We start from the raw sequence: 16,731 nt of genomic DNA, 5'->3' as shown, positions 1-16,731 counted from the left end.
GTGGTGCGTGGGCTGACTTGGTCTGCCATGTGGGACCTTCCTGGACCAGTGATCAAACCGGTGTTTCCTGCACTGGCAGCTGCCGTCTCCTGCACCCCTGAGCCACCAGGGAAGCCCTGTCTTCTGCCTCTGGGTGGTTTTCGCCCGGTCCTCAGCTGGCCGGCCCCGTCTTTTCTTCACATGGTGCCCCCTCACGTGCATTTCTCTGTTTAAGTCGCCTTGGACAGTCCCACTCAGTCAGTGAGCTCCAGAGGCACCTGCAGTCTTTGCAGGTCCCGGAGTGAATTAGCTGCTTCTTGTCAGGCTGCCGCTTTCTCAGGCTCCTCTCATCCCTTTGACTGTCTTTCCTAAAACTCGGGGCCTTTCTCGCCCACAGCCGCCCCCTCCGTGTCTCCTCCTCGTGGACTGGTCATCCCAGTAGGTGTCACCGGGGCTGGACCAGAGGGGGTTCCATTGCCAGAAACGCCTGCTCCGCCTTTCTGGAAACTGTTTCTAACTCACATCTCCCTCTTCCCCAAGGTGTCTCCCTTGCTTGCCGGGGCTCCCACCGCTGCCAGGAGTGACCCACAGAGGCCGCAGAGATGGCCGGGGCCTCGGTGAAGGTGGCGGTGCGCGTCCGCCCCTTCAACTCCCGGGAGATGAGCCGCGAGTCCAAGTGCATCATCCAGATGTCAGGGAGCACCACCAGTGAGTACCGTGCGCGGCCCCAGGGCTCCCTCGTCCATTCCATGCATGGTTTCCTGAGGCTGCAGGAACAGAGGCCACAAATTGGGTGGCTTAAAACCACAGAAGTATATTCTCTCGCAGTCGTGGGGGCCAGAGTTCAAACCCGAGGTGCTGACAGGGTGGGACTCCGGGTGGCAGTGGCGGAGGAGCACTCTTCCTGCCTCTCGCAGCCTCCGGCCACGGCACGCCTGCACGCCCCTCCCCTGCTCCGTCGTCACGGGGCTTCTCCCCTGGGTGTCTGCGTCTTTGGATGGCCTCGTACGGACACTGACCGCTGGATGGAGCAACCCGGATCCAGTGGGACCTCATTTCAACAGCTATGTACATCTTCAGAGACCCTGTTTCTCCCACTGTGAGGTTCGGGGGAGACGTGAATTTGGGGAGGGTACTTTTCAGCCTAGGACACGAGGTTCTTGATTTCTCATCTTGTGTCTGCTCGTTCGTTTTATTTCTAATTGTAAGTCATCTCAAACCTTTCTGAGAAGTAGGAGGCATGGGGTCAACAGGAAGGTGTAGTGAGAGAGAGGATGGCAGTGCTGAGAGGGTCAGCGTGGCCTCCGGGCCCCTCTAGTGCACACACCCGGCTGCCGGAGCCACAGAGGACTCAGCCCCGCACCCCCGCACTCTGGGGCCTCTCTGCTGATTTGGGGCTTGTTGGCAGAAGAGTGGACAGAGAGTGTGCTCCCGGGGAGAGGGGACAGAGCATGTGCTCTCAGGGAGAGGGGACAGGGCGCGTGCTCCCGGGGAGAGGGGACAAAGAGCGTGCTCCCGGGGAGAGGGGACAGGGCGTGTGCTCCCGGGGAGAGGGGACAGGGCGTGTGCTCCCGGGGAGAGTGGAAAGGGCATGTGCTCCCGGGGAGAGGGGACAGAGAGTGTGCTCCCGGGGAGAGGGGACAGAGAATGTGCTCTCAGGGAGAGGGGACAGGGCGCGTGCTCCCGGGGAGAGGGGACAGAGAGTGTGCTCCCGGGGAGAGGGGACAGGGCGCGTGCTCCCAGGAAGAGGGGACAAAGAGTGTGCTCCCGAGGAGAGAGGACAGGGCGCATGCTCCCGGGGAGAGGGGACAAAGAGTGTGCTCCCGGGGAGAGGGGACAGGGCGCGTGCTCCCGGGGAGAGGGGACAGGGCGCGTGCTCCCAGGAAGAGGGGACAAAGAGTGTGCTCCCGAGGAGAGAGGACAGGGTGCATGCTCCCGGGGAGAGGGGACAAAGAGTGTGCTCCCGGGGAGAGGGGACAGGGCGCGTGCTCCCGGGGAGAGGGGACAGGGCGCGTGCTCCCGGGGAGAGGGGACAGGGCGCGTGCTCCCGGGGAGAGGACACAGGGCGCGTGCTCCCGGGGAGAGGGGACAGAGAGTGTGCTCCCAGGGAGAGGGGACAGGGCGTGTGCTCCTGGGGAGAGTGGAAAGGGCGTGCGCTCCCGGGGAGAGGGGACAAAGAGTGTGCTCCCGGGGAGAGGGGACAAAGAGTGTGCTCCCGGGGAGAGGGGACAGGGCGCATGCTCCCGGGGAGAGGGGACAGGGCGCGTGCTCCCGGGGAGAGGGGACAAAGAGTGTGCTCCCGGGGAGAGGGGACAGGGCGCGTGCTCCCGGGGAGAGGGGACAAAGAGTGTGCTCCCGGGGAGAGGGGACAGAGAATGTGCTCTCGGGCAGAGAGGACAGGGCGCGTGCTCCCGGGGAGAGGGGACAAAGAGTGTGCTCCCGGGGAGAGTGGACAGAGAATGTGCTCCCGGGGAGAGGGGACAGGGCGCGTACTCCCAGGGAGAGGGGACAAAGAGTGTGCTCCTGGGGCGAGGGGACAGGGCGTGTGCTCCCGGGGAGAGTGGAAAGGGCGTGCGCTCCCGGGGAGAGTGGACAGGGCGCGTGCTCCCGGGGAGAGGGGACAAAGAGTGTGCTCCCGGGGAGAGGGGACAGGGCGCGTGCTCCCGGGGAGAGGGGACAGAGAGCGTGCTCCCGGGGACAGGGGACAGGGCGCGTGCTCCCGGGGAGAGGGGACAGAGAGCGTGCTCCCGGGGATAGGGGACAGGGCGTGTGCTCCCGGGGAGAGGGGACAGGGCGCGTGCTCCCAGGGAGAGGGGACAGAAAGCGTGCTCCCGGGGAGAGGGGACAGGGCGCGTGCTCCCGGGGAGAGGGGACAGGGCGCGTGCTCCCGGGGAGAGGGGACAAAGAGTGTGCTCCCGGGGAGAGTGGGGAGAGAATGTGCTCCCGGGGAGAGTGGAAAGGGCGCGTGCTCCCGGGGAGAGGGGACAGAGAGCGTGCTCCCGGGGATAGGGGACAGGGCGCGTGCTCCCGGGGAGAGGAGACAAAGAGTGTGCTCCCGGGGAGAGGGGACAGGGCACGTGCTCCCGGGGAGAGGGGACAAAGAGTGTGCTCCTGGGGAGAGGGGACAGGGTGCGTGCTCCCGGGGAGAGGGGACAGGGTGCGTGCTCCCGGGGAGAGTGGACGGGGCATGTGCTTCCGGGGAGAGGGGACAGAGCACGTGCTTCTGGGGAGCACTCAGCTGCACCCAGACCGAGAAGCAGGGTGTTGCTGACACCTGGAGGCCCCCCTGCCCTGACCCACCCTCACCCACCCCAGAGCAGGCATCTTTGCTTCTCACACTGGGGACCAGCGGGCTCGTTTGGGGCCCCGGAAGTGGAACCAGTGTTTGGGTCCCCTCCTGCTGATCAGGAGCCCAGCCCCACGCTTAGTGTCAGGTGGGAGGGAATTCGTGGTCCTCCCCCGGCTGCGTGGTTGGCGGGGCTCGGCGGGCAGCTTGCACCCAGAGCTGTCGCCCGCAGCTCTGTGGTGGAACCTGCAGCCAGTGGTCCTCAGGTTGCAGGAGGAGGATGGGGAGCCCTGGGGGTGGGAGGTGGGGTGGGGGACAACTTCTGTTGTCCACAGGGTTGGAGGGAGGGTCTGCCCCAGGGGAGGGGCACTCGGGGCGGATGCTGGCTGCCTCCCAGGGCTGAGAGGGCTGAGGATTCGGGCATGGCTGGGGGTATCTTGGGGCACCCCTAGGCTCTGTGGAAGGGGGTTCTGGGCTGGGGGTCTTTGCAGGAGCCCTGGGGCATGTTGTAGAGGCCCCAGTAGGAGCCTGGGAGGGGGCAGTGTTGAGCATGGCACCCAGGTACGTCAGGGGCTCGTAGCGACTCTCATGAATGGTGTTGTCTCCACTGGGTCCCCAGAAGCAGACCTGAGGTGAGGGTTCAGGTGCTCTGGTCACACGGTGGGGTCACAGACGCTTCGAAGGGGCGTTGCTGAGCAGGTGGCTGCCACGGGCGGTAGGAACAGGGCCCAGCTTGCTGGGACCTGTTAATACAGGACGCACTTCTGGGTGTCCTGCCCAGGAAGCTGAGGTCTTGTCCAGCTACTGCCCCCATGCGGGCAGAGGGTCTGTCCAGGACCTGGCTCTCTTATATCTCCAGCCTGGCCCCCATGTGGGTCGGGGTCTGTCCAGTCTGGCCCCCTTGAGGCTGGAGAAGGTGCTACAGCAGGGACCCTATTTCTGTAAGGTCATAGGTCACATTCTAAGGTTCCGGTGGACATGAATTTGGGGAGGACGCTGTTCAACCCAGGCCACTGCCTGTGGCAGGGTGGACGCCTTCAAGGCCAGGCCCTCCAGCCTGCCAGGCCCCACAGGCCCTCACCCAGCCTGGCCTTCCTGCCTGCAAGGCTGGACCCTGGCTAGCTGGGCCTGCTGTGTGTTTCAGGGAATGGACTGCTGTTCTGGAAGGTCCACCAGGACCCTCCTGACGGTCTTCTCTGCCCACACATTCCCTGCTAGTTGCACAAAGGCTCTTGTTGACCAGCAGCTCATGTACATTCTCAACACCCAAGTCCTCAGAGAAGTTGGCCCACTTTCCATCACTATTCTAGAATGTTCTGGGCTCCAAAGAGAGTGAGACTGGGCCTGGGAGACCACAGACAGGAGCATGGCTGTGGCCAGGAGGTGGTGACCTGGCTGCGGGCTTGGGTATTGGAGGAATGGCTCGGACACATGGTGTCAGAGGCAGGGCCCTGGTCAGCAGCCGTGGCGAGGAGCTGGGGGCCCACTGTCACTGGCCGGCCCCAGGCCAGGATGCCCTGGACGCTCCCTGCCTTGAGCTGCCTCTCCCCGGGGCCCACCTGGGAGGTCGAGACGGGCTGTCCACTTGCAGGGCCACACGGCCTCCTTTTCTGCCTTGAGCCCCTCAGGGCTGAGGATGCTCCCGTAGCACAGGGAGGGAAAGGAGGCTGGGCGGGGTCCGGTCAACACCCCTCAGCACCCGGGAGGAGAAGGTGGGGGGTCCCTTCACACTCATGTTGGAGTGGACATCACTGAGCCCCAGCCTGCCCCAGGCTCCACTCCCAGCGTCAGGCCTGGGGAGCAGGACCGAGGCCCTCACTGCCCTGGGGGTGACATTCCAGTGGGGACACAGACATGGAGCTAGACGGGCCAGGGACAGGGGCCATGGCTGGCGGAGCGTCGTGGGGGCCTTGCTGGGCAGGACGACTCCTCCTGCTACCCGGAGGGCCCTCCTGACATGAGCCCGATGCTGAGAGAAAGTCCCCCAGACCCCTGACACTGATGTTTCTGTCTCCGTCTCAACGAGGCCGCTTCCTAAATCTCACAGGTGGTGAGCAGTGGCCTGTCACTAAACTAGCCCCTCACTTGCTCCAGCACACACACACACACACATGCACGGGCATACACACACACCCTCTGTTTGCCCATTTCCGTGGTGTAAATACTGTCCTTGCATCAGTTCCAAGCCCCCCAGGGTTTAACCACAGGCTCACGGAACTCCTCAGCGTTGAGCACACGCTCCTAGAAGGAGCAGAGGCGGCTCCCGGCGTTTGGGGTCTTCAGACTCTGAGAGAGCGGCTCATCCTGGTTCAGCCCCTGCCCTGCTGTTCCTGCCCTCACGGCGCCTGTCTTTGTCCCCCTGTGTGCCCACGGCAGGGGCGGGGGCGCTGAGTCCCCCACTCGACAAGCCGAGGTCCCAGCCCCTCCTCGGACCCTCAGGAGGAGGAGACATGAGGCTACACGGGAAGCCCCCCTCCCTCCACCAAATCGCCTCGGTGCTGGGGGGTGGGTGCTGCCACGTCCCCCTGGCCCAGGGAGGTCTCCCTGGTGAGGGCTCAGAGGCGTCGGTGGAGAGCAGGCCTGGGCTGGACCCTGGGGAAGGCCGTCCTGTCTGGAGCCCAGGACTGTCTGTGGTGGGGACACCACAGGACCCCGGGGTCAGAGCATGGTGGGGTCACAGTCACACCACAGACCCTGTGCCAGCGGGAGGAGGGGCAGGTGACAGCAGATCCACAGCCAGAGCAACTCTGCCCGGTGGTCTCCCTGGCGGGCTCCCCACTCACTGACCCTGGCAGCGGGCTGTCCCCTGCCCACCCAAGGTTCCTTGAGCACATCTGTGCCCTGGGTGGGCTGGGGGCTCCAGTGCGGGCAGACACCCCAGTGCCCGGACAACGTCAGCACCGGGGGGGCAGGGGTTGTGGCTGGCAAAGGAGAGGGGACTGGGTGGGGTGGGGAGACAGGGTGGGCTGAGCTGGGGTGCTGGTGGGTGCCAGGGCCTGTGTGCGCTCGGGGGGCGCTGTGATTGTTGTTTCCACGGCGCCGGCATTGTCTGTGCCGAGGTTCCGGCGGCCGCGTCCCCACGTCCAGCAGGAGTTGAAACCCGGGCAGCCAGGTCTCCTCTCAGCCTCGCTCCTGGAGGCGGCATGGATGACGTGACCCCCTTTCGGCTCCAAAGAAAGGGCTGTGATGGTCAGTCACCTGCTCCCTCCTGCCGGCCTCCCAGGGGTGCCGAGTCGTCACCTAGAACTCCTCAAACCTGAGGCCTGGGGCCCGGAGCTGGGTCAGCCCTGGGTACCGGGATTCTGGTAACACCCAGGCCGTGAGCAAGACCTTCTGGAGAGCACCGTGAGGGGCCTGCCTGCCGAGCCGGTCAAGGCCAGGGTGGCCAGGGCTGGGACGCAGGTCCCAGTGTCCCAGGGCTCCAGAGCAGAGTGCCGCAGACGGGGCGGCTTAGACACAGGTCCCGAGGCTGTTGAGTCCCGGATCAAGGTGTCACCAGCTTGGACATCAAGGTGTTCCTTCTGAGGGGAGGGGAATCGACTCCCCACCTCTCTCACCTCTTTTTATTGCTGTTCAGTCGCTCAGTCGTGTCCGACTCTTTGCGACCCCATGGACTGCAGCACACCAGGCTTCCCCATCCTTCACCATCTCCCAGAGTTACTCAAACTCACGTCCATTGAGTCAGTCATGCCATCCAACCGTCTCATCCTCTGTGGTCCCCTTCTCCTCCTGCCTTCAATCTTTCCCAGCATCAGGGTCTTTTCCAGTGAGTCAGCTCTTCACATCAGGTGGCCAAAGTGTTGGAGCTTCAGCATCAGTCCTTCCAAGGAGTATTCAGGGTTGATTTCCTTTAGGATGGACTGGTTGGATCTCCTTGGAGTTCAGGGGACTCTCAAGAGTCTTCTCCAACACCACAGTTCAAAACCATCAATTCTTTGGCGCTCAGCCTTCTTTATGGCTCTCGCCTCTAGTTCAGCTCAGTTCAGTCGCTCAGTCGTGTCCGACTCTCTGCGACCCCCTGAATTGCAGCACGCCAGGCCTCCCTGTCCATCACCAACTCCCGGAGTTTACCCAAACCCATGTCCATCGAGTCGGTGATGCCATCCAACCATCTCATCCTCTGTCGTCCCCTTCCCCTCCTGCCCCCAATCCTTCCCAGCATTAGGGTCTTTTCCAATGAGTCAGCTCTTCGCATCAGGTGGCCAAAGTATTGGAGTTTCAGCTTCAGCATCAGTCCTTCCAATGAACACCCAGGACTGATCTCCTTTAGGATGGACTGGTTGGATCTCCTTGCAATCCAAGGGACTCTAGTGGTTTCTGGAAATGCTGGTGTCTCCCGGCCTGGAGAAGCGCTGCCCCGGTCTCCACCTCCGTCTTCACACGGCCTCCCCCACGTGTGTCTGTCATGTTCCCCTGTTGTAAGAACACCAGTCCCGTGGGATCAGGGCCCATCCAACTCCAGTGCAACCTCCTCCTTAACCACTGTCACCTGCCAGCACTGCTTCCAAATAAGGTCACATCCCGAGTCCTGGGGTCCGGACTCCATGTGTGAATTCTGAGGGGGGTCAGGACTCGGTGATGTGTGAATTCTGCCGCAGGGGTGGGGTCTGCTTTCTCAGTGAGAGTTACAGATCACCCAGGACACGGGCTGGTAGGGCAGGGGGTGGGGTCCTGGAGCTCAGGAAGGCGAGGGCCCCAGGCGCTGGCAGCTGAGGAAAGCCAGTCCGAGGGGTGGGCAGCATGGCCTGCACCTCCAAGTACAGGGAGGAGGGTGCCGCGCTCCTCAGATGGGATGCCGTGGTGGGGAGCGGTCTGGAGCCCTCGCCCACTGGGACGGCCCGAGTTCCTGGTGGAGGTGAAGCCCCAGGGAGGCGTCTGTCCCTGGCCAGGTGGGCCCTCAGGGGTCCTCGGGGTCCTCTATCAACACAGGCATCGGGGGTTCAGACAGTGTCCCAGGGGGCAGGGGCCTCAGTCCCTGCTTCCCGGCCACGGCAGACACGCTGCCAGCTGAGCCCAGGCCTCCGGGAGCCAAGGCCCGTCCAGGGTGTGGGAATCCTGGGGGGCTCCCGGCTCACGTGGCAGGCCTGCGAGCGGTATTGCTTGTCCCTTGATGAAACAATATTTCATGAGAGCTGCCTCCTGCCAGCCCAGGTGTGGCTGGTGGAGGAGGGGAGTGGGGGGTGACCTGAGCAGAAGACAGCCCCACAGACCCCGAGAGCGGACACGCAGGCCCTGAAGGAGCAGGGTTACGTGGTGTCCCCGCGGAGGGACAGCCTGCACGCCCTGGACACGGACGAGCACACGAGGGTGACGGGCCCCAAAGCAGCGGGGACGCGGCTGTGACTGATGGTCTTCCGGGCCTCCTAGGGCATGTGTGTGCAGAACAGACGTGAGAGAGCAGGGCTGGGGAGGCGGACAGAGTGTGGACCCGAGGGGAGGGGAGGGGCCGCGGGCTTGCACTCTGACCCAGTGTCTGCACAGAGGGACCGCTCTGCACTGCCTTGGTGACGGACACAGGGTGGGCAGAGATGGCTTATCTGCCTCGTCCCCGCCCATTTCAGGGAGGGTGGGGGCTGGATTTTCTGGGGCTAGAGGCCTCTGAAGACCCTGCCTCCCTGCTCTGGGGTTCCTGTCAGGCATGTCCAGGGTCAGTGTGTCCTTTCAGGGCAGCGCTAAACATTATGTTTGTCTCCCTCCCCGCAGCCATCGTTAACCCCAAACAGCCCAAGGAGACGCCCAAAAGCTTCAGCTTTGACTACTCCTACTGGTCACACACCTCGGTAAGCCCAGGGCTGGGGTTCCGGCGGGGTGGATGCCAGCTCCGCCCTGCTCGCTGTGTGACCCTTGGCCAGTCCTTTGACCTCTCTGAGCCAGTGGGGCGAGGGACCCACCTGCTCCCTGCAGGGCCGATGTGGGAGGTGTGGGCCTAGGTGGAGGCCCGTGGGGAGGGCCTGCTTTCCTCAGTTGCCTTGTGCATGAAAGGTCACTCTGAGCTGCCACATGCACTGTCCCCTGCTGCAACAGGGACCAAGGGGCTGTCAGGCCACCAGGGGCAGTTTCCCAGGGTCTGAGATGTACGTCCACTTGCCCACCGGCCTTTGCTCTTCCCCAGACATCCCAAGCTCAGTGTCCGAAGCTGAGCCTGCCCACCTGACAGCAGCCTGCCCACGCCCTCCACTGCACTTCCCCTGGGAGCCTGGGAGACCTCTGGGCTTTTCACCCCTCCCACCTCCTCCATCCGGTCCACACCCAGTCCTGCCATCCCCCAGCCCCCTCCATCCTAGAAGGCATCCAGGCCCTCCATCCCTGGGCCAAGGCCCCCTTGGATCACATCGGAGAGCCTGGTCCCAGGGCTCCCCATTTCACCTTCCAGCCCCTCCTCGCCCACAGTCAGGGTACCCCCGGTCCTGCCTAAAGTGACCGCTGTCTTCAGGACAGGGTCCAGGGGCGATAGCCCAGCCCATGGGCCCCTACCCTGCCGCCTCTCCAGCCCCACCTTGTCACTCCACGACGCCACACCAAGGTTGGTATCAGGCACCACGTCATGTACTCCCACCTCCCATCCTTTGCACATGCTGTTCCCTCTGCTGAAACGCTGAAAGGCCCTAGCCTGACGGCTCCTCCTACCGCTCCCTCTGGAAGCCGCCCCCACCCCCACCGCGAAGTTATTTCCCCTCTCCAGGTGTCCTGTGAGGGGGTGGGTGGGCAGGCGTCCTCCCCACCGCACTGGCCCTGGCCCCCAGAGGCCCCTGGTGCGATGCGGGCGCTCGGTGAACCTGGCGGGCGGAAGGCTCGGCACCCCAGCCTCCTGCAGCTGCTTCCCTCTCGTCCTGCAGCCGGAAGACATCAACTACGCCTCGCAGAAGCAGGTGTACCGCGACATCGGCGAAGAGATGCTGCAGCACGCCTTCGAAGGCTACAACGTTTGCATCTTCGCCTACGGACAGACTGGGGCTGGCAAGTCCTACACCATGATGGGCAAGCAGGAGAAGGACCAGCAGGGCATCATCCCGCAGGCACGAGACGGGTGGGGCGGGGCGGGGGCGGGGCGGGGGCCGGGGGCGGGGCCTGGGGCGGGGCTGGGAAGGGCAGAACAGGTACCCCGGAGAGCAGGGACCAGGAGGGAAGGTAAATCAGGAGGAAGGTAGGGCCTAAGCTGGAGGCAGCATGGGGCAGATTGGCTGTGAAGAGGCTGGAGACCCAGATCCATGGATGGGGAGCTGCGGGAGGGGCCCAGCCCTGGTCAGCACCCGCCATGGTCACACCCATGACAGGAAGGCTGGGACGGCTGCTGGTGGGGGCAGCCTTTCCCGGGGAGACCTGTGAGGGCTGGTGATCCAGGCAGAGAGAGCTGCTCAGGACAGGGGGTGCCCGCTAGGCAGGCAAATCTGAGCTGGTCAGTACTGGACTTGGTCAGGGAGGGGAGAACTCCAGGTGGTCTACAGCATGGTAGGTCCTCCACCTCACACAGGTGAGGATGGCGGGAGGAGCAGGAGAGGATCAGACATCAGCCGGGGGACCCCTGAGTTATCAGAAGACAGTGGCTGCATGGCTGCAGGCCTTCTCAGTGCCTTTAAGGTGGCCTGTGAGGGTGTGGGAGGGGCTTGGGGGGCAGCGTCCTCGCTGGGGTGCAGGGGCTCAGCACCTCGAGAAGCAGGGCTCTGGAGACAGCCCGGCCTCACGTCTGCCCGTGTCCTGTCCCGGCAGCTCTGCGAGGACCTCTTTTCCAGAATCAACGACACCACCAATGACAACATGTCCTACTCCGTGGAGGTAGGGCTCCCCACCGCCTGTCCCTTGGAGTATGGCTTTTCGGACCTAAAGCCACTCCCCCCGCTGGTCTGTGCCCTTATCTTGTCATTCTCGCATGTATGTTGCAAATATGCCCGCCGCACGCTGGACACTAGAAGGGGCAGTGTTATCTCCATGGTGTTTATTGAGCAGCTACTCGGAGCTGCATGGCTTGGGCTGGGCTGTGGCCCAGGTGGCCCCAGTGTGACCTCCCTGGGCCAGCCCCCAGCATGGCCGTGGGTGGGCAGGGCCAGGCAGCTGGGAGTGGGCTGATACCTCTACTTACACAGTCCAGCAGGGGCCCTGGTCCCAGCGGGTGACTTGAGCACATGGTGTACCCTGTTTCCCCCACCTCGGGGGTCCCTGATGTCAGCTCTGTCCTGCAGGTCAGCTACATGGAGATTTACTGCGAGCGTGTCCGTGACCTCCTGAACCCCAAGAACAAGGGCAACCTGCGTGTGCGGGAGCACCCACTGCTGGGCCCCTATGTGGAGGACCTGTCCAAGCTGGCAGTCACCTCCTACAATGACATCCAAGACCTCATGGACTCAGGGAACAAGGCCCGGTGTGTGTGGGTCACGCGCCCACTGTCCCTGCCCACCCCATCACAAGTGCAGCCTCAAGTCTCTCCGAGGGAGACGGGGCCTTGGGTCGCCTGTTGGTGTCCTCATGGGGCTTGTCTGGGGCCCCCATTGGGCCTAAGGTCATTTAGGGCACATGCCAGCCTGCGAGGGACCTCCAGCTCACCCAGTGCAGGGGACACCGTCCCCTCCATGGGGTCTGCTCCTCCTAGAGGGTCTGGCTGTGGCTGCCTCAGTGGGACCAGGCTGTGAGGCCCAGCTCTGCCTGCTCCGGGCGTGTGGAGAGGGTCAGCCGCAAGGCACTGCCAGCCACAAGCTATTGGTCGCCATGGCTGCAATGCTCTGGACCTCCCAGCCCAGAAAGGTCTGCCCTGGTTGTCATGGCAACAGCTGCCCGTCTGCTACCCAGGGGCTCCTGGGAGGGTGAGGAAGCCTGGGTCGGCAGCCAACACCGGCACTCGGTCATGGGCCTGTGGGGGCCTCTCTGTGCAGAGAGCTGTCAGGCAGTAGCCCAGCCTAGGGGCTTCCCCGGGGGCTCTGCATGTCAGTGGCATTGGATCCAACACTGGCCTCTGGTCAGGCAGCCTCAGGCCTTCTCCTGTAGCAACTGGCGTGGGATGTGACAGTGGACCCCTCTTTCCCTTCCTGGGGGGCCTTTCCACATCACTGCCCACAGACCACTGCCCCAGGCATTGAGTGAGCAACAGCTGGGCTCTGCTGAACCCCTGGAAGCCGAGAGACCCCCCCAGTCAAGACTCCCCGAGTGCCAGGCTCGAGCTGGGGGCTGCAGGAGCCACCGTGGACGGGGTGGGCAGATGGCGTGGGCCCTGCCCGAGCTCTGACGAGACGGCCCCGGCAGATGTCTCGTGTCCTCGCCAAGCAGGCTGGCACCCCCAGCGGCCCTCACGCCCGACTGTGGGCGCCAGGTGACCGTGTGTGGCTTCTGTTCCCCAGGACGGTGGCGGCCACGAACATGAACGAGACCAGCAGCCGCTCCCACGCTGTCTTCAACATCATCTTCACGCAGAAGCGCCATGACGCAGAGACCAACATCACCACGGAGAAGGTGAGCCGGCTGTGAGGCGGGGGCGGGGCGGGGCGGCCGGTCAGGCGGATGTTAACCTCAAGCTGGAGGCCAAGCTGGGTATCAGCCGCAAGGTGCAGGCGGCGCCTTCATGGGGCGCTGACTGTCCACCGCCCAGCTTGGGCCTTGGTGAGAGGCCGGCCAGGCCTGAGAGGCCACCTCATCTCGGCCTTTGGTGCCACCTGGGTGTGGATGGGACTCAGCTGAGAGGCCGTGACCTTAGATCAGCCTCCTGCCAGGCAGTTATGGCGGAGACCACGGGGCCCGGGAAGAGTGTCCCCTGGGCTGCACAGCAGGACAGCCCCACTGCCGGGGGACACCTCAGGGCCCTCACAGGGCGGAGGTGAAGGCCTCGGGTTGAGTGAGTGCCCGTCACAGGCTGACCGTGGGCCACGGTGCAGGCTGGGGGCACCCCCCCAGCTGTGGGCACCAGCATCTGTGAGCACAAAGGAGAGGTTGTGCTGAGCACTCCGCCGTGCCCCCTCACCCCAGATGCCTCTCCCACACGCCCTGGCCTTGTGAGTGGACCAGGACAGGGGCCTTGTCTCCTGGGGCCTTTATCCAGACACACTGACCAAGGGTGCTGGATGCGGCGGCAGGGCGGGCGCCCTCCGTGGCCCTGACTCTAAGCGTCCTGTTTTCTCTGACTGCCCCCACCCCCTGCCATCCAGGCCCTGTTCCCTGGACACCTCGGCTGCCTCCTCTGGACAGGGTTCTCTCAGGCAGCTCCCTGGGGTCTGCAGAGGGGCCCCTCGGTCCCTCATGATGCCAGGGTCACCTTGGCCTGGCACCATCCTCCCGGGAGCCTGGGCGGGCAGGAGTGCAGAACTGGGCCTGAGCCAGCCTGGCTGCGGGCTGCCTGCTGCTCCTGCCCCTCAGGCTCTGGGCACTGGGCGAGTCCTGCCTGCAGCCTCCGTGACTCCAAAGGGCGTGGGCCCCCCCAGGAGCATGTGGCAGCCCATCCAGGCTGGGCGAGTGCAGGGGTCCCTACCCATCGCTGGGGCAGCTCTGGGGGCAGCTGAACAGTGGGGGAGGGGCTCCTGGAACTGGGTTCAAATCCCAGTGAACCTGGCCTGCGGAGTGGGTGACAGTGATGGTGGCGGGCGGGGGAAGAACAGCCGGCACGCAGGGAGTAGCAGGGCGCTGGGTGCAGGGGGTGGGGCGCAGCCTCCCAGGGGAGGTGGCCTTGCACGGCAGAGCAGGAAGAGCTGACGGTGGAGGACACTGGATCGGGAGGCTGGGCCCTGCAGGCCGCACCCAGGGGAGACGGGCCCCATTGGGCATTGCAGCTCCCACGTGTGACACCTGTGTCCTCACAGGTGAGCAAAATCAGCCTGGTGGACCTGGCTGGGAGTGAGCGGGCCGACTCCACGGGGGCCAAGGGCACGCGCCTGAAGGTAGGGCCAGCCCCACAAGGGTCTGCACCTACCACCACCGACTGGCCAGCGGGGCCTGACGCCCGGGTGGTCTGAGGGAGGGGGAGACCGCAGCTCAGGGGACAATGGACCGACATCCAGTGGGGGCGGCCACAAAGGGTGGCGGGACAGGGAGTTGATTTCCTGAGCCCCCTTTGGTCCTGCCATCGTGGGGTGGGGAGGGTGGGAGGGTTCAAAGTCCCCCAGGCCAGGGGGCTGGGCGCTGGGCCTCCATCAGGGCAGCTCAGCTCAGGCCACCTGACACCCAGCTGCATCATCCCTGTGCAGGAGGGAGCCAACATCAACAAGTCCCTGACCACCCTGGGCAAGGTCATCTCTGCGCTGGCCGAGATGGTGAGTGGGCCCTGGGTGCTGCGACCTGGTGGACGGGGTGGGGAAGGGGGACGCGGGAGTGGCCACTTGTGCAGGCCCTGTCCGTGCTGTGGGGCTGGGCTCACGGAAAAGCCGCAGAGTGTGGGGGACAGAGTCCCCAGCTGGAGGCAGAGCGGGACCCTGTCATTCCCCGGAGCCTGTGAGACTGGGACAGGCCATCTCCCTCACGGGCCCTGAGGGTGACCTTGGGCTGTGGGTGCTGTGACCCTGGGTGCCCCCCAGGCTGCCCGTCAGGAGGAGCTGAGACCCTCTAGTGAGGGCTCGGCCCGGTGGAGGATGTGGGGGGTGTGTGAACTCAGATTCCCCTCCTTCCTGCTCTGAGGGCTGAGGGCAGAGCAAGGGCCGGCGGCCATGACGGGCAGCAGTGGGGTGTGGGTGGGTATGGGCAGAGCTGGGGCCTTCACCCCAGGCCCAGAGCTCTGTCCTCAGACTCTGTCTTTGCTTTTGCAGGATTCTGGGCCCAACAAGGTAAGCAGCGCTTCCCCTCTTCTGGGGGAAGGTCTCAGCGCTTGGTGGGGAAGGGGCAGGCCGTGGGAGCCCAGGACACAGCAGCCCTGCTCGGAGCTGGGCCGGGGTCCGTGAGCAGAGAGCGGGGCAGATGAGAGATGGCAGGAGACTAGGAGATCGTCGTGAACTACTAGGGACAAGCCCAGGGATGAGCCTCATAAAGGGTAGGACTGGGCTGTGAGGGTGACCCAAGTGGGAGCCTCTTGGCACGGCCGGGGGGCGTCACCGGAGAGGCGGCCCCAGGGCTGGGGCCTGGGGGTCGTGGAGGAGCCGGGCGGGCAGGCAGTGCCACCGTGCGGTGGAGAAGCCCTGAGTCCTGAAGCGTGAGGTGGGAAGAGCTCGGTATGGTGAGGGGAAGTGAGAGGACACGGGCGTTAGGACTGTGAGAAGGCAGGAGAGGCACCACAGGAGGATCTGAGAGGAACTAGCCCAGCTGTGTGGGTACCGTGTGGATGTGTGAGAGGAGCTGTGAGAGGAAGTGCGTGCCTTAGCAGGGGGTCCCGAAGTGGGTTGTGAGGAGCTCTGTGAGGAGGGGGAGCGAGCAGGAAACCGGGACGCTGTGTGTACACCTGTGAGGAGCCGTGAGCGGCTCTGGGGCAGGTGTCAGGCCCTGTGGAGAAGTGTGAGGAGATGCAAGCACGACTGTTGAAGAGCTGTGAGTGAGTGCGGATCGTGTTGGGGGAGGAGACGGAGGGACTCTGGGAATCGTACGGAGCTGTGTGAAGACTGAGAAACTACGCGTGGAGGGTGTGGGAATTGTGTGCAGAGCTGGAAGTCTGACACGGTGTCTGTGGAACCGTGTGAGGAAGCGTGTGAAGCTGCAGCTCAGTGGGAACTGTTGCGAAGGGTCTCTGAGAACCATGGAGAACCCGTGAGAGGAAACAGATAAGGACCCGCTGTGTGAGGAGATGTGTGAGGAGAGGTGAGGGGATGCGTGAGGAGGGGTGAGCCTGTGTGTGAGACGGTGAGAGAGCCCTGAGGAGCTCAGACCGCTAGGAACAGGGGGGACGGTGTTGGGAGTGTGAGGAGGTGTGAGGAGATACGTGAGGAGGGGTGAGGAGATGCGTGAGGAGGGGTGAGGAGATGCGTGAGGAGGGGTGAGGAGATGCGTGAGGAGGGGTGAGGAGATGCGTGAGGAGGGGTGAGGAGATGCGTGTGGAGGGGGTGAGGAGATGCGTGAGGAGGGGTGAGGAATGTGTGAGGAGGGGTGAGGAATGTGTGAGGAGGGGTGAGGAGATGCGTGTGGAGGGGGTGAGGAGATGCGTGAGGAGGGGGTGAGGAGATGCGTGAGGAGGGGGTGAGGAGATGCGTGAGGAGGGGTGAGGAGATGCGTGAGGAGGGGTGAGGAGATGCGTGAGGAGGGGTGAGGAGATGCGTGAGGAGGGGTGAGGAGATGCGTGAGGAGGGGTGAGGAGATGCGTGAGGAGGGGTGAGGAGATGCGTGAGGAGGCGTGAGGAGATGCGTGAGGAGGGGGTGAGGAGATGCGTGAGGAGGGGGTGAGGAGATGCGTGAGGAGGGGTGAGGAGATGCGTGAGGAGGGGTGAGGAGATGCGTGAGGAGGGGTGAGGAGATGCGTGAGGAGGGGTGAGGAGATGCGTGAGGAGGCGTGAGGAGATGCGTGAGGAGGGGGTGAGGAGATGCGTGAGGAGGGGGTGAGGAGATGCGTGAGGAGGGGTGAGGAGATGCGTGAGGAG

The 16,731-nt window shown here is 64.4% G+C and overlaps 1 protein-coding gene across 4 annotated transcripts in view; it reads left to right on the top strand.

Annotated features, from left to right (window-relative positions):
* Positions 1 to 16,731, top strand: part of KIF1A (kinesin family member 1A) — a 90,402-nt gene that overhangs the window by 22,410 nt on the left and 51,261 nt on the right. For 2 of the 4 annotated variants that reach the window (XM_081493313.1, XM_081493312.1), the window contains 8 exons: positions 520 to 687; positions 8,969 to 9,045; positions 10,102 to 10,281; positions 10,973 to 11,038; positions 11,443 to 11,621; positions 12,592 to 12,703; positions 14,041 to 14,118; positions 14,425 to 14,505. In XM_081493313.1, the coding sequence (XP_081349439.1) occupies positions 582 to 687; positions 8,969 to 9,045; positions 10,102 to 10,281; positions 10,973 to 11,038; positions 11,443 to 11,621; positions 12,592 to 12,703; positions 14,041 to 14,118; positions 14,425 to 14,505 (879 nt within the window). In that variant the 5' untranslated portion in view covers positions 520 to 581. Of the gene's footprint in view, positions 1 to 519; positions 688 to 6,315; positions 6,455 to 8,968; positions 9,046 to 10,101; positions 10,282 to 10,972; positions 11,039 to 11,442; positions 11,622 to 12,591; positions 12,704 to 14,040; positions 14,119 to 14,424; positions 14,506 to 14,979; positions 14,998 to 16,731 lie in introns of those variants that run through there. The other 2 variants (XM_081493311.1, XM_081493314.1) reach the window with 2 other exon arrangements.

Source organism: Giraffa tippelskirchi, chromosome 5 (assembly GCF_054371585.1).
Source record: "Giraffa tippelskirchi isolate mGirTip1 chromosome 5, T2T-mGirTip1v1.2.pri, whole genome shotgun sequence".
Taxonomy (NCBI): domain Eukaryota; kingdom Metazoa; phylum Chordata; class Mammalia; order Artiodactyla; family Giraffidae; genus Giraffa; species Giraffa tippelskirchi.
The sequence above is the reverse complement of the archived record's forward strand: the minus strand, read 5'-3'. Positions and strand labels throughout refer to the sequence as shown.